General features: G+C 45.8%; 2 protein-coding genes across 13 annotated transcripts; one reads left to right on the top strand and one right to left on the bottom strand.

Moving 5' to 3' along the window:
• The first annotated feature begins 28 nt into the window (after nt 1-28).
• LETMD1 (LETM1 domain containing 1) lies at nt 29-9,014 on the top strand. Of its 8 annotated transcripts, none has more exons than XM_012174274.5 (9): nt 29-174; nt 1,006-1,157; nt 2,782-2,897; nt 3,543-3,625; nt 4,966-5,152; nt 5,275-5,376; nt 5,477-5,629; nt 6,065-6,161; nt 8,942-9,014. In XM_012174274.5, exons 1-9 carry the CDS (start codon nt 53-55, stop codon nt 8,995-8,997), a joined length of 1,068 nt encoding a protein of 355 aa, XP_012029664.2. In that variant the 5' UTR covers nt 29-52; the 3' UTR covers nt 8,998-9,014. The 8 variants fall into 8 exon arrangements, with proteins under 8 accessions (XP_012029664.2, XP_004006398.2, XP_027823123.1 ...); XM_004006349.6 differs by lacking the exon at nt 8,942-9,014 and adding an exon at nt 7,322-8,323; XM_042246727.2 differs by lacking the exons at nt 29-174; nt 8,942-9,014 and adding an exon at nt 7,322-8,323 and having other exon boundaries at nt 1,044-1,157; nt 2,778-2,897.
• On the bottom strand, nt 8,831-24,769 carry CSRNP2 (cysteine and serine rich nuclear protein 2). 5 transcript variants are annotated; one of them, XM_042246725.2, is made up of 7 exons: nt 24,514-24,769; nt 23,690-23,862; nt 22,313-22,425; nt 18,826-19,063; nt 17,292-17,551; nt 14,018-14,314; nt 8,831-12,305 (listed from the first exon to the last, which is right to left on the bottom strand). In XM_042246725.2, exons 3-7 carry the CDS (start codon nt 22,391-22,393, stop codon nt 11,382-11,384), a joined length of 1,800 nt encoding a protein of 599 aa, XP_042102659.1. In that variant the 5' UTR covers nt 22,394-22,425; nt 23,690-23,862; nt 24,514-24,769; the 3' UTR covers nt 8,831-11,381. The 5 variants fall into 5 exon arrangements, with proteins under 5 accessions (XP_042102659.1, XP_060270041.1, XP_004006397.2 ...); XM_060414058.1 differs by lacking the exon at nt 22,313-22,425; XM_004006348.6 differs by lacking the exons at nt 22,313-22,425; nt 23,690-23,862.

Below are 24,769 nucleotides of genomic sequence, written 5' to 3'. Positions count from 1 at the left end.
AACTTTGACCTGAAGACGACTTTTCCCTGTCTGCCCCTCCCTCGCTGTGAAGATGGCGCTGTCCAGAGTGTGTTGGGCTCGGGCTGCTTTGTGGGGTTCGGCGGTGCCCCCTGGACTATATGTCGTCCGAAGGCTGCAGTTTGTTCGCTCTGGCCTGACCTGGGGGGCCCCTCGGTGAGGGACTTGGAGAGAGAAAAACATTTTTGACGTTCAGGCCCTGCCAGTGTCTCAATATTGTTTGCATGCTGTCTTAATTCTCAGGGCTCCACGCCCTGGCCCCTGGATTTCTATTCTGCTAAGAAGTCGCACTCGTATCCCTGCTAGAGACCTGGCTTCCTGACCCTCTCAGTTCTCAGCGCCGCGTGTTGCCTGAATTCTCCACGTGTCCTGAGCCGACCTTTTTCGGCTCAAGATTTTTCTGCTGCTTACCTGGATCTCACCTCTCTGGCTTTAGCCTGCTGCCCAAATTGTCCCTCAGGCCTTCTGCTTTCTCCAGGCTCACCACTCCCCCGATATTCATTCTTGTCTGGCCTCTTATCTGCCTTATCTGTTTTTCTCAGTCTAATTGCTTATCTCTCCGTGATCTCAAGATCTTCCTTGGATTTCAGAAGTTTCAGGTCTTAGCATAAATTCTCTGAAGCCTGTGTTTTACGTTTACGGACCCCTGCGGAGAAGCACGGAGAAGGCAATGGCACCCCACTCCAGTACTCTTGCCTGGAAAATCCCATGGATGGAGGAGCCGGGAAGGCTGCAGTCCATGGGGTCGCTGAGGGTTGGACACAGCTGAGCGACTTCACTTTCACTTTTCACTTTCATGCATTGGAGAAGGAAATGGCAATCCACTCCAGTGTTCTTGCCTGGAGAATCCCAGGGACGGGGGAGCCTGGTGGGCTGCCGTCTCTAGGGTCGCACAGAGTCGGACACGACTGAAGTGACTTAGCAGCAGCAGCAGAGAAGCAGGTTCCAGGGCTGGTTCCCAGATAGTCTCTTTCATCTTCCTTGTAGGTCTTCAAAGCTTCATCTTTCTCCAAAGGCAGATGTGAAGAGCTTGATCTCTTATGTGGTGACCAAGACAAAAGTGATTAACGGGAAATACCATCGTTTCTTGGGTCGTCATTTCCCCCGCTTCTATGTCCTGTATACAATCTTCATGAAAGGTAAAGACAAAACTAAAATAAAAATCCATTGGATCAGCTCTTGGGCAGTGTCAGGGAGAATAAGTAAGATCATTTCCGGCTCTGCATGGGGGTGTGAGCTGGTGTGTCTTGTGTTTCATAAATGCTTGAGCATTAAACTACTTCTTACAAGTTAGAGCTTCTTGAGGATGTTTCTAGAAGGGTAATATGAGAAACAACTTCTCACAACACCTAGGAGGAATATAGGTATTTTTGCACTTTGCTTAACCAGACGTCTGCCTATAATAGAAATTATTTGTCATGCACAAGGCAGAGATCCATAGCTGCACAGACCTGCCCTGTGATTTATCAGTTCACTTGGCTTGTACGAAAACGTGGTTTAATATTGTCACAGATCTCTCCTCGGTGGCATGTTGTGAAAAGAGCACTGTATGTACTTGGTTTCTGAATGTCTGAGTTAAAATCGGAGCTCTGTTAGTTACTAAGAGATGGTATAATGTCAACCATCCACTCTGAAGCCAGACTGCCTGGGTTCAAATCCCAGCTTGTCACACTGCCTGTGTGATTGGACTTGTTACCTAACCTCTCTGTTCTTTGGTTTTCTCATTTGTAAAATGAGGGTAGTGATAGAACCTACCCATTGACTGCATGGTTATGAAGATTAAACAAATTCTTACATGTAAGCTCCTTAGGACCTGATTCATAGTAAGTACTCAGTAAGTGTAGCTATAACTATTATACTCTGTACTTCTATTGTAATACCAATTATAGTTAACTTTCACATTGTCAGCCCTGAATATTATCATAATTACTACTAGCTTCATGGACTTGTAAAAGCTGTACAGTGGAGATAAGAGTGGCTGCTTTGTCTGCTCCCCAGTTGATACTAGAATCAAACAAAAAAAAAAGTCTGAAAGCATTTTGGTTGTTTTTAAGCCTTATATTCTGGAAATTTTTAAACATACACAGAAGTAGAGTAATATAATGAACTTTCATATTCTCGACCTCACTTCCACAATTATTGACTCCTGGCCACCAGTCTTATTTCATTTATACATTGGCTTTCTCCTGTATTACTTTAAAGCTAACCTAGATATTATACCATTTCACTGATAAATAGGAAAACATTTTTAAAAACTAAAGTCCTAGATCAGTGTAAGGATTATCTTGGAATGCAGAGAAAAGGCAATCTTAGAAGTGTGTTGAATTCTAGTAATTATAAAAGTGTTCTAGAGAGGAAATGAGTTAATATCTGGTTGAGAAATACACAGGATAAATTAGGCAAGACTTACTGAGGTTAAAGGTCATTGAATTTTTATTTTAAAAAGGGAGTGAGTAATGAACCAGAAGAGGGAGACCATTCCCTGGTAGATCACAGAACACCATCTTGGCATGAAGAGAGGTGATACTCTGGGGGCAGAGGTTGATAGGGGGCAGAGGTTAGTAGGAGGCAGAAGGGAGAAGGATAAGAAATGAAATATAGGTCAGCCTCACAAGAGTTTCAGGTGACCTAGTTTAAAGCTTTGATTTACAGTAGTGTTAGGGAGGGAGGGACAAGTGTGTCTTATGGATGAACGTGGAGCAAAAGTCTGTGATAATCAAATTGGGATAATGTCACACTCTGTCCTCTCCTTTAATGAGGCAGGATTGCAGATGTTATGGGCCGATGCCAAAAAGGCTAGAAGAATAAAGACAAATATGTGGAAGCATAATATAAAGTTTCATCAACTTCCATACCGGGAGATGGAGCATTTGAGACAGGTACGTATGCACCAAGGACAGATACCAGAAGTTCACGGTGAGATAATTAAAGTTAACCCAGTTATCTCAAGTTTTTTCTTTCCTATTTTCTTCACTACTGACCAAGCTGTTGCCCCTTGCCAGAAGAGCAGATCATTTGGCAAAATCAGTTCATTTGTGACCACCGCACTGCCGCACCACCCCCACCCCCACCCCCACCCCCCAAGCACAGCTCCATAGAGTTTTTGGCACACTTTCTGGGTAAAAGTTGTAAACAGTAAAATCCAGTTTGTTTCTGAACATACGAAAATCTACACGGAAGGATCCAAAAGACAGCAGGGAGGTAGTATTTGGTGATGGCTTGTTGGTAGATTTGAAGCTGAGAATAACAATCTAGGACCCATTCTATAGGTCAGGAGGAATTTACTGAGGGATTTGGTCTAATGTCAGGCCCTGTACTAGACAGTGTTTGGAATACAAAAGTGAGCAGACAGGTCGGGGCTTCTTGTCCTAAAGGAACAAGGTTATTTCTATCCAGAGGCAGATGGAAATAACCTTGATCTTTATCTGGGCTAAAATAGAAGTTTACTGCATAGTGGGGTGGAGGGATTGTCCATTGTATCAAACACTTGGGTTAAAACTGCATCTGTGTTTATTTCTGCTTAGTTTCGTCGAGACGTCACCAAGTGTCTTTTCCTAGGTATTCTTTCCATTCCACCTTTTGCCAACTACCTGGTCTTCTTGCTAATGTGAGTACAGAGTTCTGTCTCCCCAGCATGTTGAAGATATGTAGATTTTTTAAAAAATTACAAATTAAGAGCTTTCCATTTCAGAATCTAGGCAGAGGTTATCAAACTTTTGCTCCAGTTTTCTCATTAGGCCAAAGTTCATAAAAGCCACCTGGGTTACTGGAACGGCTGTAGGAGTAGGTATCCTGGCCTCTTAGCTGTTCCTGTGTGATGTGAAATAAGATAATGATCTTTTCCATCATCCCTAGAGGCGCAGCCCACTCACTCCCTGAGAGGCATAGCAACTTAGGACATTTTTTTTTCCTTCTGGAGAAAAATGCATTTCTTATTCTGATGATATCAATCTTTATTACTTTACCTTATATCCAAAGATGACAGTTTTAAACTATGATCTTACATGCTATGCTAGTTATTTATTGCTATAGAACAACCTCAAAGCTTAAAAGCTTGAAACATTCAGCATTTTCATGAATTTATGGGGCAGGAATTTGGGCAGGGCTCAGGTGGGTAAATGATTTTTCTCCAGTGTGGTGTTGACAGAGGTTCCTCAGTAACACCTAACTTGTGAATGGACTAGTCAGGACAGTCTAAGGTCACTCTTAGGCCTGGTGCTTTAGCAGAGATGGCTTTGGAAGACTGGGACTGTCAACTCAAGGTAGCTTCAACTCAAGGTAGCTACTGTGGCCTCTGTAGTGTGGTAGCTTCAGGATAGTGGGACTTCTGACATGGCAGCTCAGGGCTCCAAGAATGACTGTTTCAGCAAATAAGAATCTGCATGACCTTTTAAAACTTAGCCTTGAAAGTCACAAAGACTGACTTCTGCTCTATTCTCTTGGTTGATGCAGTCACTTATGTTTTAAAAGCCAGGGATATTAGACTTCACTTCTCAATGAGAAGAGTGCCAGGGAATTTGTGACCATGTTTTAAAACCACCACATTTGTAGAGAAATGAATTAAAGAAATTCCATTTTGTATGCACACAGGGACAGTGAACAGTTTGAAGTTGTCAGCATCACAGTGATGCTCTCCAGCTCTGAAGCTCTGTCCAAAATATGTTCTTCACATGCTTTGGCTCAAAAGGAGTCATTTGTCTGATTGCTGTGTGCAAGGCTAGTCTCTTACACTGTTTCCTTTTACATAAACCTCAGTAATATTGCTTGAATCGGGCTTCAGTGTATCTTTAAACCTTGATCTGACTCTCATTTTCAGGAAAGAACAGTAAGATAGGGAAAAAGTGTTTCCATCTCTTCCTCCTAGCATTCATGTCTGCTAAATGCTCTTAGCTCACTTTGAAAGATGCTAGTTTCAGCAAGTGACTTTGTAATTCCTTTTCTTTTCAGGTACCTGTTTCCTAGGCAACTGCTGATCCAACATTTCTGGACCCCAAAGCAACAAATTGATTTCTTAGATATCTATCATGCTCTCCGGAAGCAGTCCCACCCAGCAATCCTTTGTTGTTTAGAAAAAGTTGTCCCTCTCATTTCTGATGCAGGACTCCAGTGGCATATGACAGAGTTGTGCACCAAGGTATTCCTCCAGTTAAGCCTTCCTGCACACCAAGAATCTTGGTAAATGCAGTGTGCACTAAAACTAGGTACAAGGGCTAGTCAGGACCTTCGTAACGTCTTCCCATCTCTTACCTCTCCAAGATGCAACGTGGTATCCATCCAGCAGTACATGATATCCTGGCTCTGAGAGAGTGTTTCTCTAACCATCCTCTGGGCATGGACCAGCTCCGTGCTTTGCAGATGGTGAGCACTTTGAGGCTTTCTCTCTTCCATGGCCTCATCTCGCTCCAGGTCTTACAGTAACACCAAGTTGCCTTTCTTCCCCTATATTGTTGTGTCACAGAAAGCCTTGAGTCGAGCCATGCTTCTCACACCTTATCTGCCTTCTGTCTTATTGAGACACCGTTTAAAGACTCACACCACTGTAATCCACCAACTGGACAAGGCTTTGGCAAAGCTGGGGGTTGGCCAGCTGACTGCTCAGGAGGTGAAGTCGGTAAGTGCTTCATTGAAGTATCAACCCGCAGTCCTTGGTGGGCTCTCAGGGGCTGGGAGTTTCCAGGGAGCTCCTGTCTCTCGTTACATCAGAGTCCAGGCTCTTCATTCTCTCATTTCATTTCTACATCTTTTTTCTTGACTGAACTTAACTCGTGGGAAGGAACTCCCTGCAGTAATTTTGGTTGATGTGTCTTTTCTTCTGGTCCTTCAAAAATCAAGAATGCTACATTTTAGATCTACTGATTTAGATTATATGGGCCTTTCCACTTTTCATCTTGTCCATCAAAGTTCATATCGCTATGGTGAAAGGTTTCTTGTAAGGTTGAGGTTTTAACTTATTTAGAGGGAATTTGGGATTCTTTGTGGGTTCACACTTCCTTGGCATACTCGCCCTGTGATAGTTAAGGATTGTTTTCTCTTCTGAGTGGTATAGGCTTGTTATCTTCGTGGCCTGAATTCCACCCATATTGCTGAAGAGAGGTGTCGAACTTGGCTGGGAGAATGGCTACAGATTTCCTGCAGCCTGAAAGGTAAGACAAATCCCTATGGTTAATGCAACAAAAAGCCAAGTCATTTTTGTGTTCTCTTCTAAGGTAATTTGGGAGTTAATTATTAAATAGTGTGAGACCCTTATCTAACTTGTGTGTCTAATTGAAAGGGCGCAGTCACTTGCCTACAGGCAGCTAATGAAGTAGACTGTGCAAGACAGGGAGGACTGGGCACTGTGGGAGTCTGAGCATGAAGCAGGCTTTCTCAACCCTGGCGCTATTGATAGCTTTATTGTGGGGGGCTGTGCTGTGCACTCTAGAACAACATAGCGATATCCCTGGCCTCTGTCCACTAGATGCCAGTAGCATCCCCCGACACAGTGGTAACAACCAAAAATGTCTCCAGACGTTGCCACGTGACTTGGGGAGGGAGTGCTGCTGCTGCTGCTAAGTCGCTTCAGTCGTGTCCAACTCTGTGTGACCCCAGAGACGGCAGCCCACCAGGCTCCCCCGTCCCTGGGATTCTCCAGGCAAGAACACTGGAGTGGGTTGCCATTTCCTTCTCCAGTGCATGAAAGTGAAAAGTGAAAGTGAAGTCGCTTAGTCGTGTCCGACTCTTAGCGACCCCATGGACTGCAGCCTACCAGGCTCCTCCATCCATAGGATTCTCCAGGCAAAAGTACTGGAGTGGGGTGCCATGTACAGAGCAGAATTGTTCCAGGTCAGAAGTACTGGTCCAAAGGCATTCAAATTCAAAACAAAGACACTCACCTAGCTAAATGAAAAGTATCCACGGATGGGTGTTAGGCCTGTGGGGCTCCTGTTTGGAACCTTTGCCTAGTTATTCTCTAAGCCTCTGAACGTCCGGATAGGCCTCCTAATCTCCTTGTGGCTAAGAAATGCCCCTTGAGGACCAGCTTCTACCAGAAAAATCCTAAGGGTGACAGTGCTGTTAAGTACCGTTACCATTAAATGAATTTTCTGCTGCCATCACATGAGAATCAAGTAAATACAGGTATACTTGAAAGAAAGCAAACCTGCAGGGACTGGAGCCGAGCAGTGGGGCTTCGAGGACAATGGCCTCTTAGTGTCTCACCTCCCTGCACTTGGCTTCCCTCCTCTGGTATCACGCTCTGCACAACAGGGTAGCTGGAAGGCAAACTGTTCCCTGGCCAAACCATTAACGTTGATGGTGTTTTCAGAAACTGAGCTGTCCCTCTTGCTACACAACGTGGTCCTGCTTTCCATCAACTACGTTGGGTCAAGGCGCTGAGTGGACATGCAGTGGCTGGCGGCATCCTGCAGTCACAGCCCAGCAGCGTGGGACCAAACAGCACTTGTCAGCGAAGTCTGTGTGCACCGTTAGGTGTGGGAGACAGAGGAACCTGTGCCATGGGCTTCACAGCGTGGTGCCCACGTGGGAGCTGGAACTAAAAGAAACCCTTTTAGTGGGGTGGCCCATGAGAGGGGCCATCCCAACTTCCTCAGAATTCGCTGGAGCTGGCAGCAGCCTCTCTACTGGTCTTAACTGTGGTGTTTTAAGTTCAGATCCTAGGAGGATGAGCTTTTGCCCCAGGAAGGAATCCTCATTTGGCCTAGGATTTACTCGCTAATCTTCACAGCTGCTTTTGTTCAAGCCAGGTCCCGGCTGGTGCGGGGAGGAGCACTGCTTATACTGGAGCCTTTACATCCACGCATGTACTTGGGTGCCCCCCTCAACACTTTGGCATGACCAAAAATAGAGATTTGTTGCTTCTGTCGTTCCCCTCACTGGGACTGGAATAACCACTTCCTGTTTTTCAAATCCTTTTGAGCACTTTTATTTTTCTGTAAGTGAATAACTTACGGGAACATTCTAATGGAAAAGATAAAAGGAAATGCAAGTGCTTCTTGACTTTCTCCCCAAGTGTTTACAGCCTTCACTTCCCTTGTCTTAATTTCTGGGCTGTACTACAGCCCCTGTGGATCTTAAACTCTTTGCTACCTCCACTGTGTTGCAGCGATCCCTCTGTAACTGACAGTGGCTGCCTTCTTTGGCCCATGGATGTCTTGTTAAGGTACTAATCACTGCCCAGCCCCAGAGGTCTACACTGAGATAGTAAGTTGGGTTCAACTTTTCTCTGTGTGTATCAGTGACCTGTAGTAATTTATTGTAAATGCATGAAGCACTGTTTTTAAACTCAAGTAAAGACTGCCTGAAACCAGTTGCTGGAAATGACTTACACGTCCCCCAGTTACTAATGTTCCTTTTACAGGACTGATTGTCATAACCTAACGGAGAGATAATTGGTTGGAATAGAACCTTCTGATGGGATGGAAATAACAAAAAAACTGATGTGAAGTTGATGCTCTTGCTGGATTTTAAGACAGTAGACAGGAATATATACACACACACACACACACATATATACACACACACATATAAAGCCATGGAATTGAAAAGTGGGCCCCAAGAGTAGGGACTGAGTCAGAAAAGCTCCAACAGGGCAGATCAAGACTTGCTCCAGCTGAAGAGGCGCCTAAGGGCACATGATGCAAGTGAAGCTCTTGATGCTCCATAGAATGTTCTATTTTTCCATTGTAAAACATCCCTATTGTTAACATTAATCCTTAACTGACCTAATTGGTTTTATATATAGTACTAGAGAAGCATTTTTCTCTAACAAGTAACTGAATTGTGGTCTGCCAAGATAAAGAAGAAAACACCATTCTTTTGAATATTTCTTTAATATTACATTTAAATATTTTCTTTAAATACAGCATTATCACAATGTAAAGGACCTAAAAGCAAAAAAAAAAAAATTAAATTTTTTTTTTTTCAGAGAACCAGACAAGCTTTGGATTCACATTGAAAATACTACCTGTGTACAGTATGTGAGAAAAGAAATTGGAAAATATTGAGTTGTAATGAGTGATTTATCTGGATTTCTTTTATCCCACCTAGTCTAAGCAGCACTGAAGCTCTGCTTTTGTGGTCAGCAGCCTAGCCTTTCTAGCAACCATGCACTGTAATTCTGTCTGTCCAGCTCAGGTAGCACCAGAAACGAGATGGACTAGGTTGCATAAAAGGCCCTTTGCTTAACAAGATTGTTAATGTTAATATTTAGCATTTAAAAGGTTGGGACAGGTGAGTCAGAACTGTAGTTAATGAAGGGAGGGATTTATTATCTTGGGGGCTGGCAATGAGTTTAATTAGTTTGAGCTTCTTGGTCTGATCCCAAATGTCTTATTAAACAGGTGAATCCACTTCCTAGCTTAGGCTGGCGCCCTCCGAAGGAGGGAAGATACAGCACTCACCCTCCCCTTCTGACACAAACTTCTAGAAAGATTCATCTCCAGAGTCAAATTCCCAACTAAAGTTCAACCTTCTGTCTGAGGGGACCAGTCTAAGGTGGCAGAGTGTAGCTCAGTTGAGGATAGCACCTATTTCACAGGTGCTTAGGACTCTGACTCCGTTTTGTGAGCCTAGAGGAGAGATAAGGGCCTATGGCTTATTAATTCACCTCCAAATGTAAAACCAGCAAAAACAAGAATGAATAGGAGAGGCAAAATAAGTTAAAAGGATGTATCCATGTTGAATATAAGGCCTTTCAGGCTCAGTTTAGGTTTGATAGGTGAAATGCTACTGTGATATACATACATAAAGGTTGCTTTCAGACACTGGGGCCTTAAGATCCCACAAGAAAAGGCTTTATAAGCAAAATAGTAGGAACAGTTACCTCCTCCACCAAAAAAAAAAAAAAAGGTTTATACTTTGTCTTTTCCTGGTCAAAAAACCATACCAGTAATGAAGCTTAGTGTGAAGGATGCTAGAGTGTTTTGCTCCCTAATGCTTCCCTTTTCAAACAGAAGCAAAGAGCCATAAAAAAAAAAAGAAAAGAAAACAGAGGCAGTGATAACTTTGCTAGTGAAAAGAATTCAGTGTTCAGTGGAGCACATCTTGGAACATAAACTGGACATGAGAGAACAGGAACCATGTCCCCCCTAATAAAGGTACGAACAGAATCTGAGTTCCACTCAATAGACCTCAAAAGTTACAGTTAGAACTTGACTTCTTAGAACCTGGGAGCTGCAGGAAGCATTTAGGAACTGGTGTGGCTTACAATCTTTATATATAAAGATGGAGGGAGCCAGTAAGCATTTGCAGTTCTTGGGAACAGAATGTGAATGTAAGAACTCTAACCCTGTATATCCAAGAGGGACCAGGAGGGTAGACCCAAAAAAGGAAAAAACACAAAAGGTAACACAAAAACACTAGCTGGTGAACTTGCCACATCCTACACTCCTTTAAAGCTTAATTTTTTGGGGGGAGGGGTAGGGAACAGGGCGGGGTTAAGGTGAAAACGCAAGCACAGCACAAAGAAAGTCATCTTTCCAGACAGCAGCCTGTTCCTGCTGCCTCCTCTGGACACAGGTTAATGCTCTATATAGGCCTCCCATGGGATGTGTGAGCCCCAGATTAAAGCTGCCTGATGGAGCTGCGGTTAGACATGTAGGGAAGACTGGCTCTTGATGCCACATCCCCAGCCAATCTAGCTCTTTCCCTTCAAAGGAAAAAGGACAAAGCGGGGGCAGGGGGAAAGACAAGTTTAACTCTAGTACCTAAAAACGTGTGAAAGAAACACTTCCAAGTTAAGACCAGGAATCCCCAGTGTGGGGAACAGGTCAGAGAACAAAAATGTCAAATATTAACTTATTTACCAAATAAGGGGGGGTCAGGGAAGGCAGGTTCAATTCTTATAGATCTTAGAGGTTTTATACAGAAGCAGAGACACTTTCACCCCCTCCTTTCTAGCCTCAACCAGCTGACGATTTCAACTGTATTACTACAATACACCAAAGTGGGGTATCAGAGTAACTGCTGAGGAAGGTGAGCTTAACCCTGCCTGGAGCTCAGAAGAGAGGAAGGGGCTTTGTCATGCTGTTTAAATTGTCGTGTTCTGGTCCCTACGTGAATAGCTGCTTGAATTACCCAGCTCCTCCTGTGAGATCCTAGTTCTTTGTTCCGAAGGCCCAGAAAGCTCAGGATGCAGCCTCCTCTGCCCCAAGACTGTCCCCTGATCGAGCTGGGGCTGGTCTCCTTGGTTCTGTTGGCCCTTTAAAAAATACTTGTACAAACAATCCTTTCCCACCCTTTCCCCAGTGACCCCAATAAAATAACATAGGAGCAGCAGCTGCTTCTACAGTTTTGTTTTTGAAATGGTGTTAGATAAAATAAGGGAATAAATAGAGAACGGGTGGGAGGCAGTCTCCGCCCATGCGTCACACTGCCAGAGGGAGCTCCAGGGCAGGCTCCTCCGGGGGCCTGTCCGCACTCTGCGGCGGGGTCTTCTCCACTGCACAGCCCTCTTCCCTGTCCGTGCACATGGGGAGGCTTGAGGGGGACCAGGAGGGGCGACAGTCTTCACTCCCAGGCTCCTTGGGGTTACAATCTTCGGGCACGAGTGCTTCTAGAGTGGCTGCTTTCCCCATCTCTGATTTACAGAGGGCAGCTGGGTCTGTGGGGCCACAAGCCACCAGTGAGGTAACAGGGAGAGAGAAGACATTCAGATCCTTTTCCTTGGGGAAGGAGGGTGGGCCTTCTTCCGTCCCAGGCTCTCCTTTCACCCCCAGGACTGGCCTCTGCTCCACCTGGTAGTAGACCAGGGGGCCACTGTTCAAATAGGATGGGCTGTTCACGGCCGAGGCGGTCGGGTGGTCCGAGTTCTCGGCAAAACACAGCACGGAGGAGCCTGGGGGCAGCTGAGCCTGGATGAGAATGGGGGCAGTGAGGCCCGGGCACAGCTCTTCCGGGACAGCTAGGGGCTCCTCCAGGATGCACACGCCCAGGCTCTCGATGCCAGAGTCCAGGCTGGCACTGGAGCCGCTGGAGTCCTCCTCCGCCTTGAGCCGCTCCAGTTCCTCCGCGCTCTGCAGGTGCATCACTGCCGTCTCGTTCTCGGCAATGAACTCCTGGAAGTCCTGTGTTTCCGCACCCTGTGCTGCTGCCAGGCTGCAGCTGGTGGTGGGAGAGGGCTCCTCATCTGGGGCTGGCGGGCGGCTCACCTGCCGCTTGCTCTCCAGCTCCAGCTTCATGATGGTGTGGAGGTAATGAGTCCGGACCCGGATTGGATTGAATTCAATGCGCCCAGCCATGTTGCCACAGCCATCCCGGGAGCAGCCACATGGAAAGGACATGCGATCCACCTGAGGAGAAGACAAGGTGGTTGAGGCCAGATGAGATAGGAGACGTTAGCTGGCGGACACAGGGTGTCAGAGTTTGAGGTCTTCTTAGAAGAGAAACAGCGGATTCAAAACATAACTTCTTGGGGGAGAATAAATACATGTATACAATGGATACATGTATATGTATGGCTGTTTCTTAGCTGTTAACCTGAAACTATCACAACACTGCTAACTGGCTATACCCCAATACAAAATAAAAAGTTTAAAAACCTTAGAAAAAAAAAATAGCCTGCCCTGTGAGCTACCACACCACCTGCCTTTTAATTCCAGCTCAGCCACTAATTAGTAAGTGTGACCTCAAGGAAAGTCATCTCTCTCCTAGGGCTTTGTTTCTTCTGAACAAAAAAATAGACAAAGAGCATGTCAAAGAGCCCTTCCAGTTACAAGTCCAGAGAGAACTCTCTGAAAGCTGACAATTCTCAGAGAAAATGAAAAGCAGGGACCCCTGAGACTCTTCCATAACTTACCTACTTTATTAAGAAAACCAAAGGCCAGGGCCCAAGCCTGTTCTTTGACGACAGGGATGGAAAAGGACGTAGAAGACCTATCCAGTCTAAGGCAATACACTCCTGGGAAACTAGGCAAAAGTGAGTGCCTCTGTTTGCTAAGATGCTAGAGTGATGGTTCAAACAAAATAATGGCCAGTTTTCCCTCCTTGCTTCATTTTCCCCTGATGGTTGGCCAGCTGGGTTTGCAAGCAGTCATCAAGACAATCAGCTTACACAACAGGGATATCTGGGAAAGACATGCTTTCTACCTCCTCCTCTCCCCTTTGAATTCTCCAGATGAAAAACCCCCACACATACCAAAAATAAAAATGCAAACAGACAATAAGTATGGACAAATATACAATGTCTTCCTATGCTATCAACTTCTAGAACTCTCCATTCCACTTTTTGGGAAAAGTCCATTTCTTAGAACTATCCTCAGCCCTGTGTGTAACAGACCAATTCGTTATGGCACTTAGTCTGAAAAGCATTATCTGGTCAGACCTGTTACAGTTATCTGATACAACCTGAAAATAAGAAAAGGTTAGGATAAATTCTACCCCAAGGACTCAGGACTGATAGCCTCAGTATACAGGTTCCAGATAAATATTCTTTGCCATTTTCCAGTTGAGATTTGTCTTCCAAACTGTCTCTTGTCAGAAGCTCTCTGGGAAACGATGCTATCTTTCAGGATGCTGGGGATTTCAGCCCAAATCTGATCCTGAGTTACAGATTCTGAGGACTATTCTGATTTTTACAAAACTGGACTAGAGGTACCATGAGGAAGTATTTGTAGGATAAAATCTAAAGCCTACCTCAGTTCTTTGCTTCTGTTTACAAGGAATCAGTCAGTATTTAGGGACAGCTACTAAATGTGAAACTTACTAACCCAGTTCCTCCAGGTGCTGACAACTGCTTCTTATCATCTCTGAGGTGAGAGACACAGGAAAAAAAAAAAAAATCCCTATCTCCACAGCCTAAGAATCCTGCCATACTTGTTTTCTTTGTTGGTGGAGGAGGGCTGCAGAATGAGGAGTGCTACCTCCTACCCAGGGACCCCCCCACATTCACTGGCACCCACACCAGACAACATCCCTGACTCTGGGGTGCCAGGGGTCACAGGTCACCTGTGGTCAGGTGACCACACTATGGTCACTATGCCACCACAGGTCAGGGAGGACTGACCTGGCATTTAATCCCAGCCTGGCTGCAGGCACATGCTTCTGGATCACAATACAGTCGACAGTCACAGCCACACTCTTCCCGCGACAGGCGGATGGCTCGAAGTTCTTGCTTCTCTTCAGCATCGATGCGGTGGACCCCAGAAGCCCGCAACAGGGCGCGTCGCCGCTTGGTGGGCAGAGGCTGCAGGAAGAAGTAATCATCCACCTCCACATTTTCCACATCGATGTCTTCATCTGAAACATCGTCCAGCGTCAGGCCGTCGGCCTCCACTGACTCCACTGTTCCGTTCTTGGTCAGCTGCCAAGAGACAGGAAGGAAAGTCAGGTGCCAGAGCAGGACCAGCAGGAGCCTCCTCACCGGGCGCAACCAGAGCAGGTCAGGCCAAGCGAACCTGCTGCCATGACGCAGGCGTCCAGGCAGCCTGTCCCGCACACACGTGGCTCCTGAGCACGGTAAATGGGGCTAGTGCAACCGACAAAGTGAACTGTAACCTTTCTCTCATTTTAATTAAGTATAATAGCCACTAGCGTGGCAAGTGCCTACCATGCTGGACAGAGTCAGTCCAGAGAAGAATCTAGAGCAGGAAGGCAGGAACACTATGCAGCACCACCACCAGCCCGTCAGCACAAGGGGCACCACCTTTCCGGCTCAGAGTTTCTCCAGATCTGTCTCACCCTCCCCCCGAGAAGGTAACTTTCCCCCACAGTTACACCCTCCATTTCCAGCCTTGTGCCCCTCAGCTACCTGCCATCTAATACATGGACGAAGAGAAGGCACTTCAATAGATGGATAATCCTTGGCTGTAAACAGCCTTGCAAAACACCTGTTAGTTTGCACTCCGAAGGACCCAAAACCACAACTCCGGGAAGAGTACATTAAGGTGTAGTACAAGGCTACCTATCATGTCTTTGTCAATGAACCTAAATCCTCACAGCCTAAGTAATAATCTGAGCATACACAGAAGAGCTTCATTTTATGGGGAGGAGAACAAAGTGAGCAAGTTATCAATGGCTATCATGAAAGCCCTCACTTCCCATGGCCTAAAAGAAATATATTCTTTTTCCTTTTTTTTTCTTTTTTCGGCCATGCTGCATGGATTCAGGAATCTTAGTTCCTGGACCAGGGATTGAACCTGGGCCCTCAGCAGTGAAAGTGCTGAGGTATTAACCAGTGGACCACCAGGGAATTCCCTCTTTCTCCCTTCTAATCCTTTTTATTTGGTTTCAAAGGAAGCTGCATGTGAGGTGGGGTGGCAAATATAATACTGCGTGTACTCTCTGCAGGAAGGAATCTGGGTTCTCTGGCTAAGAAGGACAAAGAGGCAGGAAGGGCGATCTGAGTGGAAGGACAGGCTGAAGACAATTTGTGGCTGAATGAGTTCTGAAAACCCACTCGAGAGTTCAGGTAAAGAAAATGAGGCCTCACGATCCCCAGGGCTCTGGAAGCTACTGGCAGGATGAAAGCCAAGCTACTGGTGGGGTTGGCTCATTTCATCAGCCAGTCAGAAGAATGCTGGTAAAGGAATAACTCCTGGGAGAGATGTGATGCAACAGACCCGGCTAATAAGCTACAAACCTGTTCTGTTTGTTTGTTTGTGGGAGGTGAGAAGAGGAGTGAGAGAAATAAAGTGGCGCTTCTGGGGAACCCCACATCTATTATTTCTGTTGCAGGCAGGCCAACTACGAGGGGCCTTCCTGCAGACCTGAGCATTGCTCCTGCCCATTTCACCAGGGCTGGCTTCCTCCGAAGCACCTCCCTCCCCTCCTTGATATCCTATCAAAGGAAAGAGATTAGAAGTGCAATAGAAAGAAACCATGTAGACAGACAGGACAATTTTATATAGCCTAACAGAAGAACACTTCAAATCAGTGAGAAAGATTCTAGTCATTAAATGGTATTGGGATAACTGTCTATTCTTTTGGGGAAAAAAAAATAAGTTAGATTCCCAATTCATACTATTTGTTAAGAATGAATTCCATATGGCTAAAAGGCCAAAGAAAGTAATAAAAATGTTAGAAAAATTATAGGTACTAATACTGATGCAAAGCATCAGTGTTTTTGTTTTTCTTGATGGAAGTCCAAAGGGAAAACAAATATTAGATGGCATATGGGAGATGCAAAATGTATTATTTTTGAGAACAACTGCCTCTTCTATAAAGTGCTAAAGATAGGAAAGATTTCTAAGAAAACAGTAAACTGGTCCAAAGTAAGGGTGTTCTCTTGACACAGAAGGAAAGGGAAGAAAGCCTTCATGGCAAATGATGACAAGTTTATTTGCTCAGCTGTTGCTATAGCAGCAGGAAGGTGATAGGTCAGTGATGGAATTTCTCAGACTGAAGACAGGGAAGCCTGAATGTCACTGTAGTTAGAAAAACAGGTGTAAGGTTTGAGGCGTGGACTTCAGGCAGCAGACACAGAGCTCTCAAAGGGACAGAGCACTGAGATTAGTTCATATACAACCTCTGTCACTGGTTCTCCAACCTTCCGGCACTGTGTGTCTCATCAGGATTTCACCCATGACCCTGGAAATAAAGCAGCCACCTGTTTTAACATGGGTCTGCATGCTTTGAGCCCACAAGAAACTCAGCCAGGCCTGAAGCAGTGTTCTCCAAGCTTGGAACTAGGAACTCTGGGGGCAATATTTTGCAGACTGGTGGAAACCACACCTGAGTGCCAGGTGGTACAAAGAGCAAATATGGAGCTATTAAAGAGAAATCTGAGGTGGGCCTTCCAGCCCTGCTCTCCTGAGCAGCAGCAGACTGCAGGCCCAGTACTACACAAATCAAAATAACTATTTGGTAAGGTTATTGTTTATATCTGAAAACCTATCATCTAGAAGCAAGGGGAGGTACAGAATTGGCAGCATCCTTTCAAAGGATCCAAAAGATCCAACACCTGTTCTGTACATCAAGCCAATGGACAATCATTTGATGAGAAATGGAAACACTGTGCTTCCTAAGGGTCCAGGGGTGGCAGACCTGAATGTCTTCAGGTAGTCATTCAAATTTTTAACAGTGATAGATGGGGGAAGGGTAGGGAATTCTAGGGAGTCTCTGCTAGACTCTCTACCACAGACAAGTGTCTCAGACTGAGATTTGATTCCAAATCTTAGATTCTTCATTAAAAAGATGTGGCGTCTCTACATACCAAAGGCAACAGTCCAAAACCAAACCAAACCAAACCAACAAACAAAAAAGAAAAACACAATAGACCTAGATGGTTTTCTGCTTTTTCTTACACAGGGGAAGTATCAGACCCCAGACCCCTTAGGCACCTTCATCTTCTTGGCATGCAGTTTCTCCTCCTTCAAGTGTTCACGAAGAATCTCCCGATGGTTCACCTCCTGCTCCTGAGCAAACTCACAGAGTGTGTAGCTGCGTACAGAGTTATGGCGCTGGGCCATGCCCAGAGAGCTGCCGCCCTGGCTGGGCACACTGGTAAAACCCTGGCGCCGAGCAAAGTAGTACACAGTCACCTGGTCAAATCGCACACTTTTCCTCCGCAGCTGCTTCTGCCGCTTCAAGATGGATGTGGCTGAGAAGGGAGCACAGAAAGTTTTATTAACCCAGAGAGGGCCTGTTGGAGGACCTCATTCTTTCTCATCCATCTAGGCTCTCAACTGTTCTCCAAAGGTGCTCCTTGTACCTTGAGACCTTCCAAATCTTCAAACCTTAAATGCACAGTTGGAAAGGACCTTGACCATCACCAGGTCCATACCACTGCCTCCTGGCTGACTTCTGCCAAACAGATGACCACAAAATCTATTTTTAGAGATCAGTTAGGAAGAGAAATGTAGGTAATCTTTTCGGGATTTAACAATCTACACAACTTCACTGTCCAATACAGCAGCTGCTAGTCACATGTGACAACGTACTTAAAATGAAATAAAAACTTGAAATTCAGGTCCTCAGTCACGCTAATCACACTTTAAGCACTCAATGGCCACATATGGCTAATGCCTACCATACTGGACAATACAGATACAGAACACTCTATCATAGCAGAAAATTCTTTTGGACCACATCTTTTTGTTTTGGCCATACCACACAGGTTGTGTAGCCTACACGGGTTGTAGGTCAGTTTCCTGACCAGGGATGGAGTCTAGGTCACAGCAGTCAAAGTGCCAAATCCTAACCACTAGGGAACCAGCAGGGAACTCTGGCTGGACAGTGCTGATCTATAGCAGTAGATGGCAAACTTCTTCTATAAAGGTCCAGGTAGTAAATATTTTAGGTTTTGCAGGCCACAAGGCCTCTTGCAACTACTCACCTCTGCTGTTGTAGCATGAAAGCCACCGTAGACACTGGGTATTGTGGCTGTGTTCCAATAAAACTTTATTTATGAAAATGGACAGTGGGCCAGATTTAGCCCACAGATAATCCGATTTATAGAATCAGAAGTTCCTTCCAAGAAACTAACTGAGCTGTAAGAATTAAGAAGCGTTGAGATGCCCCAGTTGCCTTCTCAGGCAGTTAACATTTACTTCTTGCTAGAGCTACAATTTTGTGTAACTATATGGGATTCTAGTGGGAAAGGGTAAATTCTTGGACTCTTCCTTCTTCAGTTTAATTCGACCCATTCTGGGGGCCCAAAAATCACAGCCCAAGTAAAATCAGCTAGAATAAATCCCACTTAAGTCTATGATATTAGAGCAATGAGGTCCCCCGAAGAGCACGACTGAGCTAAGAGTGGGAGAGATTACAACTAAGGACAAATCCCCAAGCTGGACAGAAGCTGTCGTGAGAGCTGCAAAGGGCTCCACTGCTTGGGGGACGGGGCTGCAGGCTGGCAGGGAGCGGCTCACTCACGTGTGAAGCTGGCAGACGTAGGAGGATTGAGGCTGTCGCAGCTGTCGGCACTGTCACTGCTGGAGATCTCATCATCAGAGTTGGAAACTGACGAGCCCACATCCACATCATCAAACTTTCTCTTGAGACCCGAGCCCGTGAATGCATCCATTGGTTTCAAAGGGGTTTCCTTGGGGGAGCCCACCACGTCGGCCCCAAAGCCCCTGCTCACCAGCAGGTAGCCAGGTGCATTAGGATTCTGCCCAGGGGAGAAGAGGAATCAGCACTCCAGTCCTGAGACAGACCACCCCCAGGCCTATACACACAGCTCTCCAAGTGCAGAAAGCAGACCCCGGAGTCACTAGCACAGACATCTGCTCTCTTGAGACAAGGTCATATCTTTACTTATTCCAGTCAGCACCCTCCTTCTGTTTCTCTCTAGCCCCTCCAGCCTCAATCACTCTTCGAATAATGAGATGAGTAACAGCAGCACCTTTCCCAGTGGAGTGAAGGCCTTTGGTTCCAAGCCAGCTGGGCTCAAGGCTTCATTAGCCCTGGGATAACAGTAGTGCTCTTCTGCTTGCCCAGGAGAGCTCTCCACAGGGCCCGCAGGAGGGACTGGGGATCAAAGGCAGAATTAGGCTATGCCTCAACCTATACTAGATCCAATTATTTTTCTGGAAATATAGCCTGGTATTTCCCAAAGTGTACCCACTAAATAAACTAGTTCCACAGATATTAATTAATAGAGGCCTAGGGTGTGTGTGTGGGGGGCAGGGGGCACGTGTCAGTGTGCCTCAGTTTCCTCCTCCAAGTGAATTTTTATAGTATCTGAAAATTGGAGACGGGGTAGGGTGGGGGGCTTCCCTGGTGCCCCCAGGTGAAGAATTTCAGATGGTAAAGAATTCGCTTGTAATGCCCAGGTTCAGTCCCTGGGTTGGAAAGATCCTCTGGAGAAGGGAATGGCAACCCACTCCAGTACTCTTGCCGGGAGAATTCCATGGACATAGAAGCCCCTGGTGGGCTACAGTCCATCACAACTGAGCGACTAACACACACCCCACCCCCCAACACACACGATATTAATATATTAATAGCTTTTACATGGAAATAAGACTGCTGTGTCAAAGTACTTAAGGAAAGTGCTTTTACAAAGACCTTTCAGAGACTTTTAATATGTTAAAGAACCTGGTGAAGGGTAAGAGGAAACAGAAGGCAGGGCTTCCGCACATCTGTAATCCTTTGTTTCTAGAGTATCTTACAGGGCAAAGGATTCGGAACACACTTTGGGAGACACTGCTGTAGGCTTTCAATTTCAAAGTACACAGGGAAATGCTTTACTCAGATCTTCACAAATGCAAAGTGTCTCACCAGGCTCCTGAAAAGGACAAATTAGATTCTAAAGAATGGACTGAAGGGGGGTTGGGGTGGTATGGGGGGAAGGAATGGACTGAATTTAGAAACTGCACTGGCTTCAAAACCCAGACTCTTTCCCAATTGCCTACTGCTCCATAAACCGGGGCTCGGTTGACCTACCATCATCCCCTCTGCAAGAAGACTTTCCTTCACAATCCTTGCCCTCTATAAAGAAACTGGCAAGGGCATGACAAACAGCAAAGAAGTGACGATTTACTCTGGTTACATTATTATGGCAGGCAGTGTTTTCAACGTGCTGCCACACAACCAAGGAGTCTGGGATAGTCCATTTCCCAGGGACAGATCTTTCTCCTCCATCTTTGGACTTGAGTTCCCGAGGATAAGAATCTGCTCCACAGAAACACTGTCAGAGCCGGGGCCACATATGATGATGCGAAAGCTCCCTGCTCTGCCTCAGTAATGCCAGAATCTCCCCAGACTATGATCTCACTAGTTGCTAATTATGCAGCAGGAATAACAACACTGCCCAGAAAGCCAGGGCGGCATGACTGCAGAGCAGCTCCCCAGAATATACTGTGGTGTCAAGAGGTGCCTGCTACAGTGCTGATTTTCTAGACTGTGTTTTGGAAGCAATTTGCTGGCTCTTGGTTCAGCTCCACAGTCAACCAGACCTAATAAGTACTTTAGGTATTTCTTAATTTACCTAGCCAGATCTCATAAAAATTCAAGTCACAAGATGCACCTAAGAAACCTGTCCTCATAGGTCTCAGACCAGCACATTCCTGAAATAAACTGGCCTGAAAGAAAAAAAAAAATCAAGTACTAGATACAAATTGTAATTAAATTTAAAAATGAGCCCAAAGTATCAATTTTGTTCTTCAGGTTACCTATTTTAGGAGATCACATTCTTAGGACATGATCTTGGGTCACGACATTCCTAGGACATGGGTAAGAATGGAGAGAGCCATGGACTTTTATTTAAGGTTAAGATTTCAGCTGGGCTTGAAGATGCCTATTAACTAACAAATCTCATTTCATTCTATTATTGGAGGAGGTGAGACCCTTGCTATGGAGTACTTATGGGGAGGAATAAAAAAAAGAAAAACAATGTCGACCACTGAACTCAACATTTCCTCCCCACCAAAAAATCTTATTGACCATATAAAAATGCTGACCTGAGTTCAAAATCCTTCTTAGAAAGGACTGAAGTCCAGCTTCAGTTTTAACTGAGAATCAGTTAATACTGCCACTAGGAAAGTGCCTTGTTCCTAAGCCTGAAGGTACTCATCAGTTCAGTCGCTCAGTCGTGTCCAACTCTTTGCAACCCCATGGACTGCAGCACACCAGGCCTCCCTGTCCATCACCAACTCCCGGAGTTTACTCAAACTCATGTCCATTGAGTAATAGATTTGTTTTTAAATGAAGTTTTAAAACAAGTCTTATTTACTTATTTATATTTTTTTGACAGCATCCTGTGCCATGTGGGATCTTAGTTCCCCAACCAGGGATTGAACCAATGCCCCCTGCATTGGAAGGCAGAGTCTTAGCCACCAGACCACCAGGTAAGCAAATGTGCACTCTTGTCCTCTGTTCTGGTGTCCCTTTGCTTCCAGGAGTGTGGGTTCCTTCTGAATGTTCCTCCTTAAGCCCTGCATGTGATTGAGTCTGGTCCAAGATGGTGCTTTAACATAATCCTCCACTGTCTTAACCCAGCTGCCCCCAGGGTATCTTTTCCCTTCAGGTCACTTTTTGTGCACTCTGGGCGGCCAGGATTACTGGCTGCTTTCTCTATTCTTTTTTTTTCTACGTCTTCCTCACTCCCATTTCTGGAAAAGAGGTTTCTGGGCAATGATAGGAGGAAGCTAGTAAGAAAGAAGAAAAGAAGATGCAAAACCTGGGAGAAAAATATTTTCCTTAAAATGTCTGAGAATCATCTGAATGGGTAAGTAATGTAATGTAATATATGTAATATAAAGTAATATATATAAGTAATGTGCACACTGACTGAGCTCTTTTCACCCTATCCAGGATGTTAGCATCACTTTTTCTGCCATTAACTCATTCTTATCAAAAAGAAAAAAAAAAATCCAAAAATTCTGTCCTAAGAACCAGTATAACTTAAGATTCCAACCCAGCTTTCCTTGTCCAGCTCTCTGGAGTGAACTTGACTTGTGAGATAAAGATGTCCACTGGGCACCAAGAAACCTCCCATCCACTTCCACTGTGGCCTGAAGAAATCCTTTTCTGAAATAGCAATAACAACAATGGGTTCCACTTTTCAATTTATCAATTTAACTTCCTTTCCAACCACAGTTAGAAATCAGTCATCCCCACTTCTCTCAACTATTTATTCTTTTTTTTTTTTTTCAACTGTTTATTCTTTGGCAGAGGATCAATGCCTATGTTCAAGAAAAACACTTATAACTTATACTCCAAGCATTTAACCCATACCGAAATAATCAAGATGAGACTGAAAATGCAGGTCATAACTGACAGTTAACTGTCAAAATGACCAACTCAAAGAATAAATGCTTTTGGAGAAAATAACGCAAACCTCTATAGCAGCTTTTGTGCCATTAAAATGAAAGGTCAGCTGACACTTTCTAGCTGCATGCCTTACTGCCTTTTCTTAAGTATTTCTGCTAGTTGAACATTTCCCAAAGGTATACAAAATGATTCAGATCCACAGTATATAGAAGAGATTAGGCTAGCACCAAATAAAACAGATTTATAGCATATATGTATTTTAGTACTAAGCTTAAGCCTTTTCAGGCCTGTGAGGAATCCTATAACCGCCCTCAAACCCCAAAACCCAGCATATGTGAGACTAGCAAGAAAGGAATTGCCCCTCCCCTAATTCTGTGGATGCAGAATGTATTGACAGAGTTTAGGTAATGAAATCTCTGTCCTAAATGAGTCCAAAATAAGACAAGGTACCTCTCACATCCCACTTCTACTCGACTGGAACCCAACCTTCTGCTAAAGGTCAAGGGCCGAAAATCTCTAGTAAGATGTCAGCACTACCATGTATAGCTGGATTAGAGGAAGGAAAGCTTGCTGCTAAGTGTTAGGATCAACCTAAATAAGATGGCCAGTCCTGTTTCTCCTTTTACAAAATATTGTGAGCTGCTCCTCAAATACTATGAATTTTGTGGCTCCATGTGTCCTTGTGATAACCAGGATCATGAACTAACAAGGTGCTCAAGTGAAAACATTTTGTTAAAACTAGGAATTTCAAGGAAGCTTTTCCCCTCCAACCTTCCCTCTGGTTTCATCCCTTCACTGACACAAGGTGAGGATCTGGCTTTCCACGTCTAAACTCCCATCCTGTGAAGGGCACGAGATCTTTGTGGGAGACCTGGAAGGTGGTGCTGCAGGACCCATGAACTCTCAAGGATCTCCAGTCGTTTATAACCCTGGCTCACATCGACACCCTCCTGGCTCTGGACACTTGCAAATTGGAAAGTCGGTAAAAGAAAAGGAGAATCTGAATTAACGATGGATTTACCTTGAACTGAAAACTGCAAGACATGGGGACACTGTGTCTCTCGGGGATAACTTCTAACGTTTCATACTTAAGAACCGTGTGTGTGTCACATTGCCACTCTAGCTCCCTTTAAAAGGATGAATCAAGACCGCGGCACTAAAAGGAATGGATGGCAGTCGGCTGCGTGTTTGGGCCTGTGAAAAAAGAGCCAACTAGCAACTAGGGCAACTGATGCTTTCGTTTTCCCACACAACGCCACACAAAAAAATGGGAGACCTCAGGAACCTGGGTTGAAAGGACATGTCCAGTCACCAGTTCCCCTTCATGGACACCCCCGCTGAACCCTTCAGCGCTGGGGTACCTTTTCACTCTGACTCCTGCTAATCTTCCTGCTCACTCCAAGCGTCTGCAGCCCCTACCCAGCTCCCCATCCTTTCCTGCCTGCTACCCACAAATTCCCAACCACTCCTCCCACATTTTCTTCTATTTCCCCCCTCCCCTTCCTTCACTTCCCTCCATCCTACATCATCTCCACTCCATTCCGAACTCAACCCGCAATCCGAATTCCTGCCGGCTTCTAAGCCGCTCGTCGGTCTCCCTTAAGCTGCCCCCGCAGTCGGGGCCCGCGTCCTCCGTGCCCCCGGCTCCCACGCCTCTCCCGACTCTTTCCCTTCCCGGCGGCGCTCTAGCTCCCCGCCCCCCGACCGCTGCCGTCCGTGCCTCCCTCATTTCTGACCCCTCCATCCGCGCGGCTCTGGGTTGACCACTCCTCCACAGTCGCCCGGGGGCCGATCCCGAGAAAGGACGAGGAGGCACCCTCCGCCCCCCACCCCTAGGCCCATTACCGGCTCCGCCGCAGCTGCCTCCTCCGGTGATGGTATCTGCCGCCCCCGCTGCCGCCGCCCTAGCCCAAGTGGAAGGAGGGAGGAGAAAGCGAGTCCCGGGGCCGCACAGACGGTCTGGGAGTTCCCAGGGCGGCAGGGCGGGGAGGGACGATGGGTGGGCAGGTCGGCCGGCAGGCGGCAGAGGGCGGGCGGCTCCGACAACTCGGGCGCCCCCCGGCAGCAGCCGCCCAGAACCGCCCCGGCTCCGGCTAACAAT

This window comes from Ovis aries, chromosome 3 (genome assembly GCF_016772045.2).
Source record: "Ovis aries strain OAR_USU_Benz2616 breed Rambouillet chromosome 3, ARS-UI_Ramb_v3.0, whole genome shotgun sequence".
In the NCBI taxonomy this organism is placed as follows: Eukaryota; Metazoa; Chordata; class Mammalia; order Artiodactyla; family Bovidae; genus Ovis; species Ovis aries.
The sequence above is the reverse complement of the archived record's forward strand: the minus strand, read 5'-3'. Positions and strand labels throughout refer to the sequence as shown.

What these genes read in the sequence shown, in the direction of transcription:
- LETMD1 (XM_004006349.6), top strand. Translation starts at nt 53, where the DNA reads ATGGCGCTGTCCAGAGTGTGTTGGGCTCGGGCTGCTTTGTGGGGTTCG. An exon ending in CTGACCTGGGGGGCCCCTCG is followed by an intron (nt 175 to 1,005) that starts GTGAGGGACTTG and finishes TCTTCCTTGTAG; the next exon opens with GTCTTCAAAGCTTCATCTTT. An exon ending in CTGCTCAGGAGGTGAAGTCG is followed by an intron (nt 5,630 to 6,064) that starts GTAAGTGCTTCA and finishes TGAGTGGTATAG; the next exon opens with GCTTGTTATCTTCGTGGCCT.
- CSRNP2 (XM_042246725.2), bottom strand. Translation starts at nt 22,393, where the DNA reads ATGGGAGGTTTCTTGGTGCCCAGTGGACATCTTTATCTCACAAGTCAA. An exon ending in AGCTGGACAAGGAAAGCTGG is followed by an intron (nt 19,064 to 22,312) that starts GTTGGAATCTTA and finishes TCCCCTGGGCAG; the next exon opens with AATCCTAATGCACCTGGCTA. An exon ending in TACGTCTGCCAGCTTCACAC is followed by an intron (nt 17,552 to 18,825) that starts GTGAGTGAGCCG and finishes CTCCCTTCTCAG; the next exon opens with CCACATCCATCTTGAAGCGG.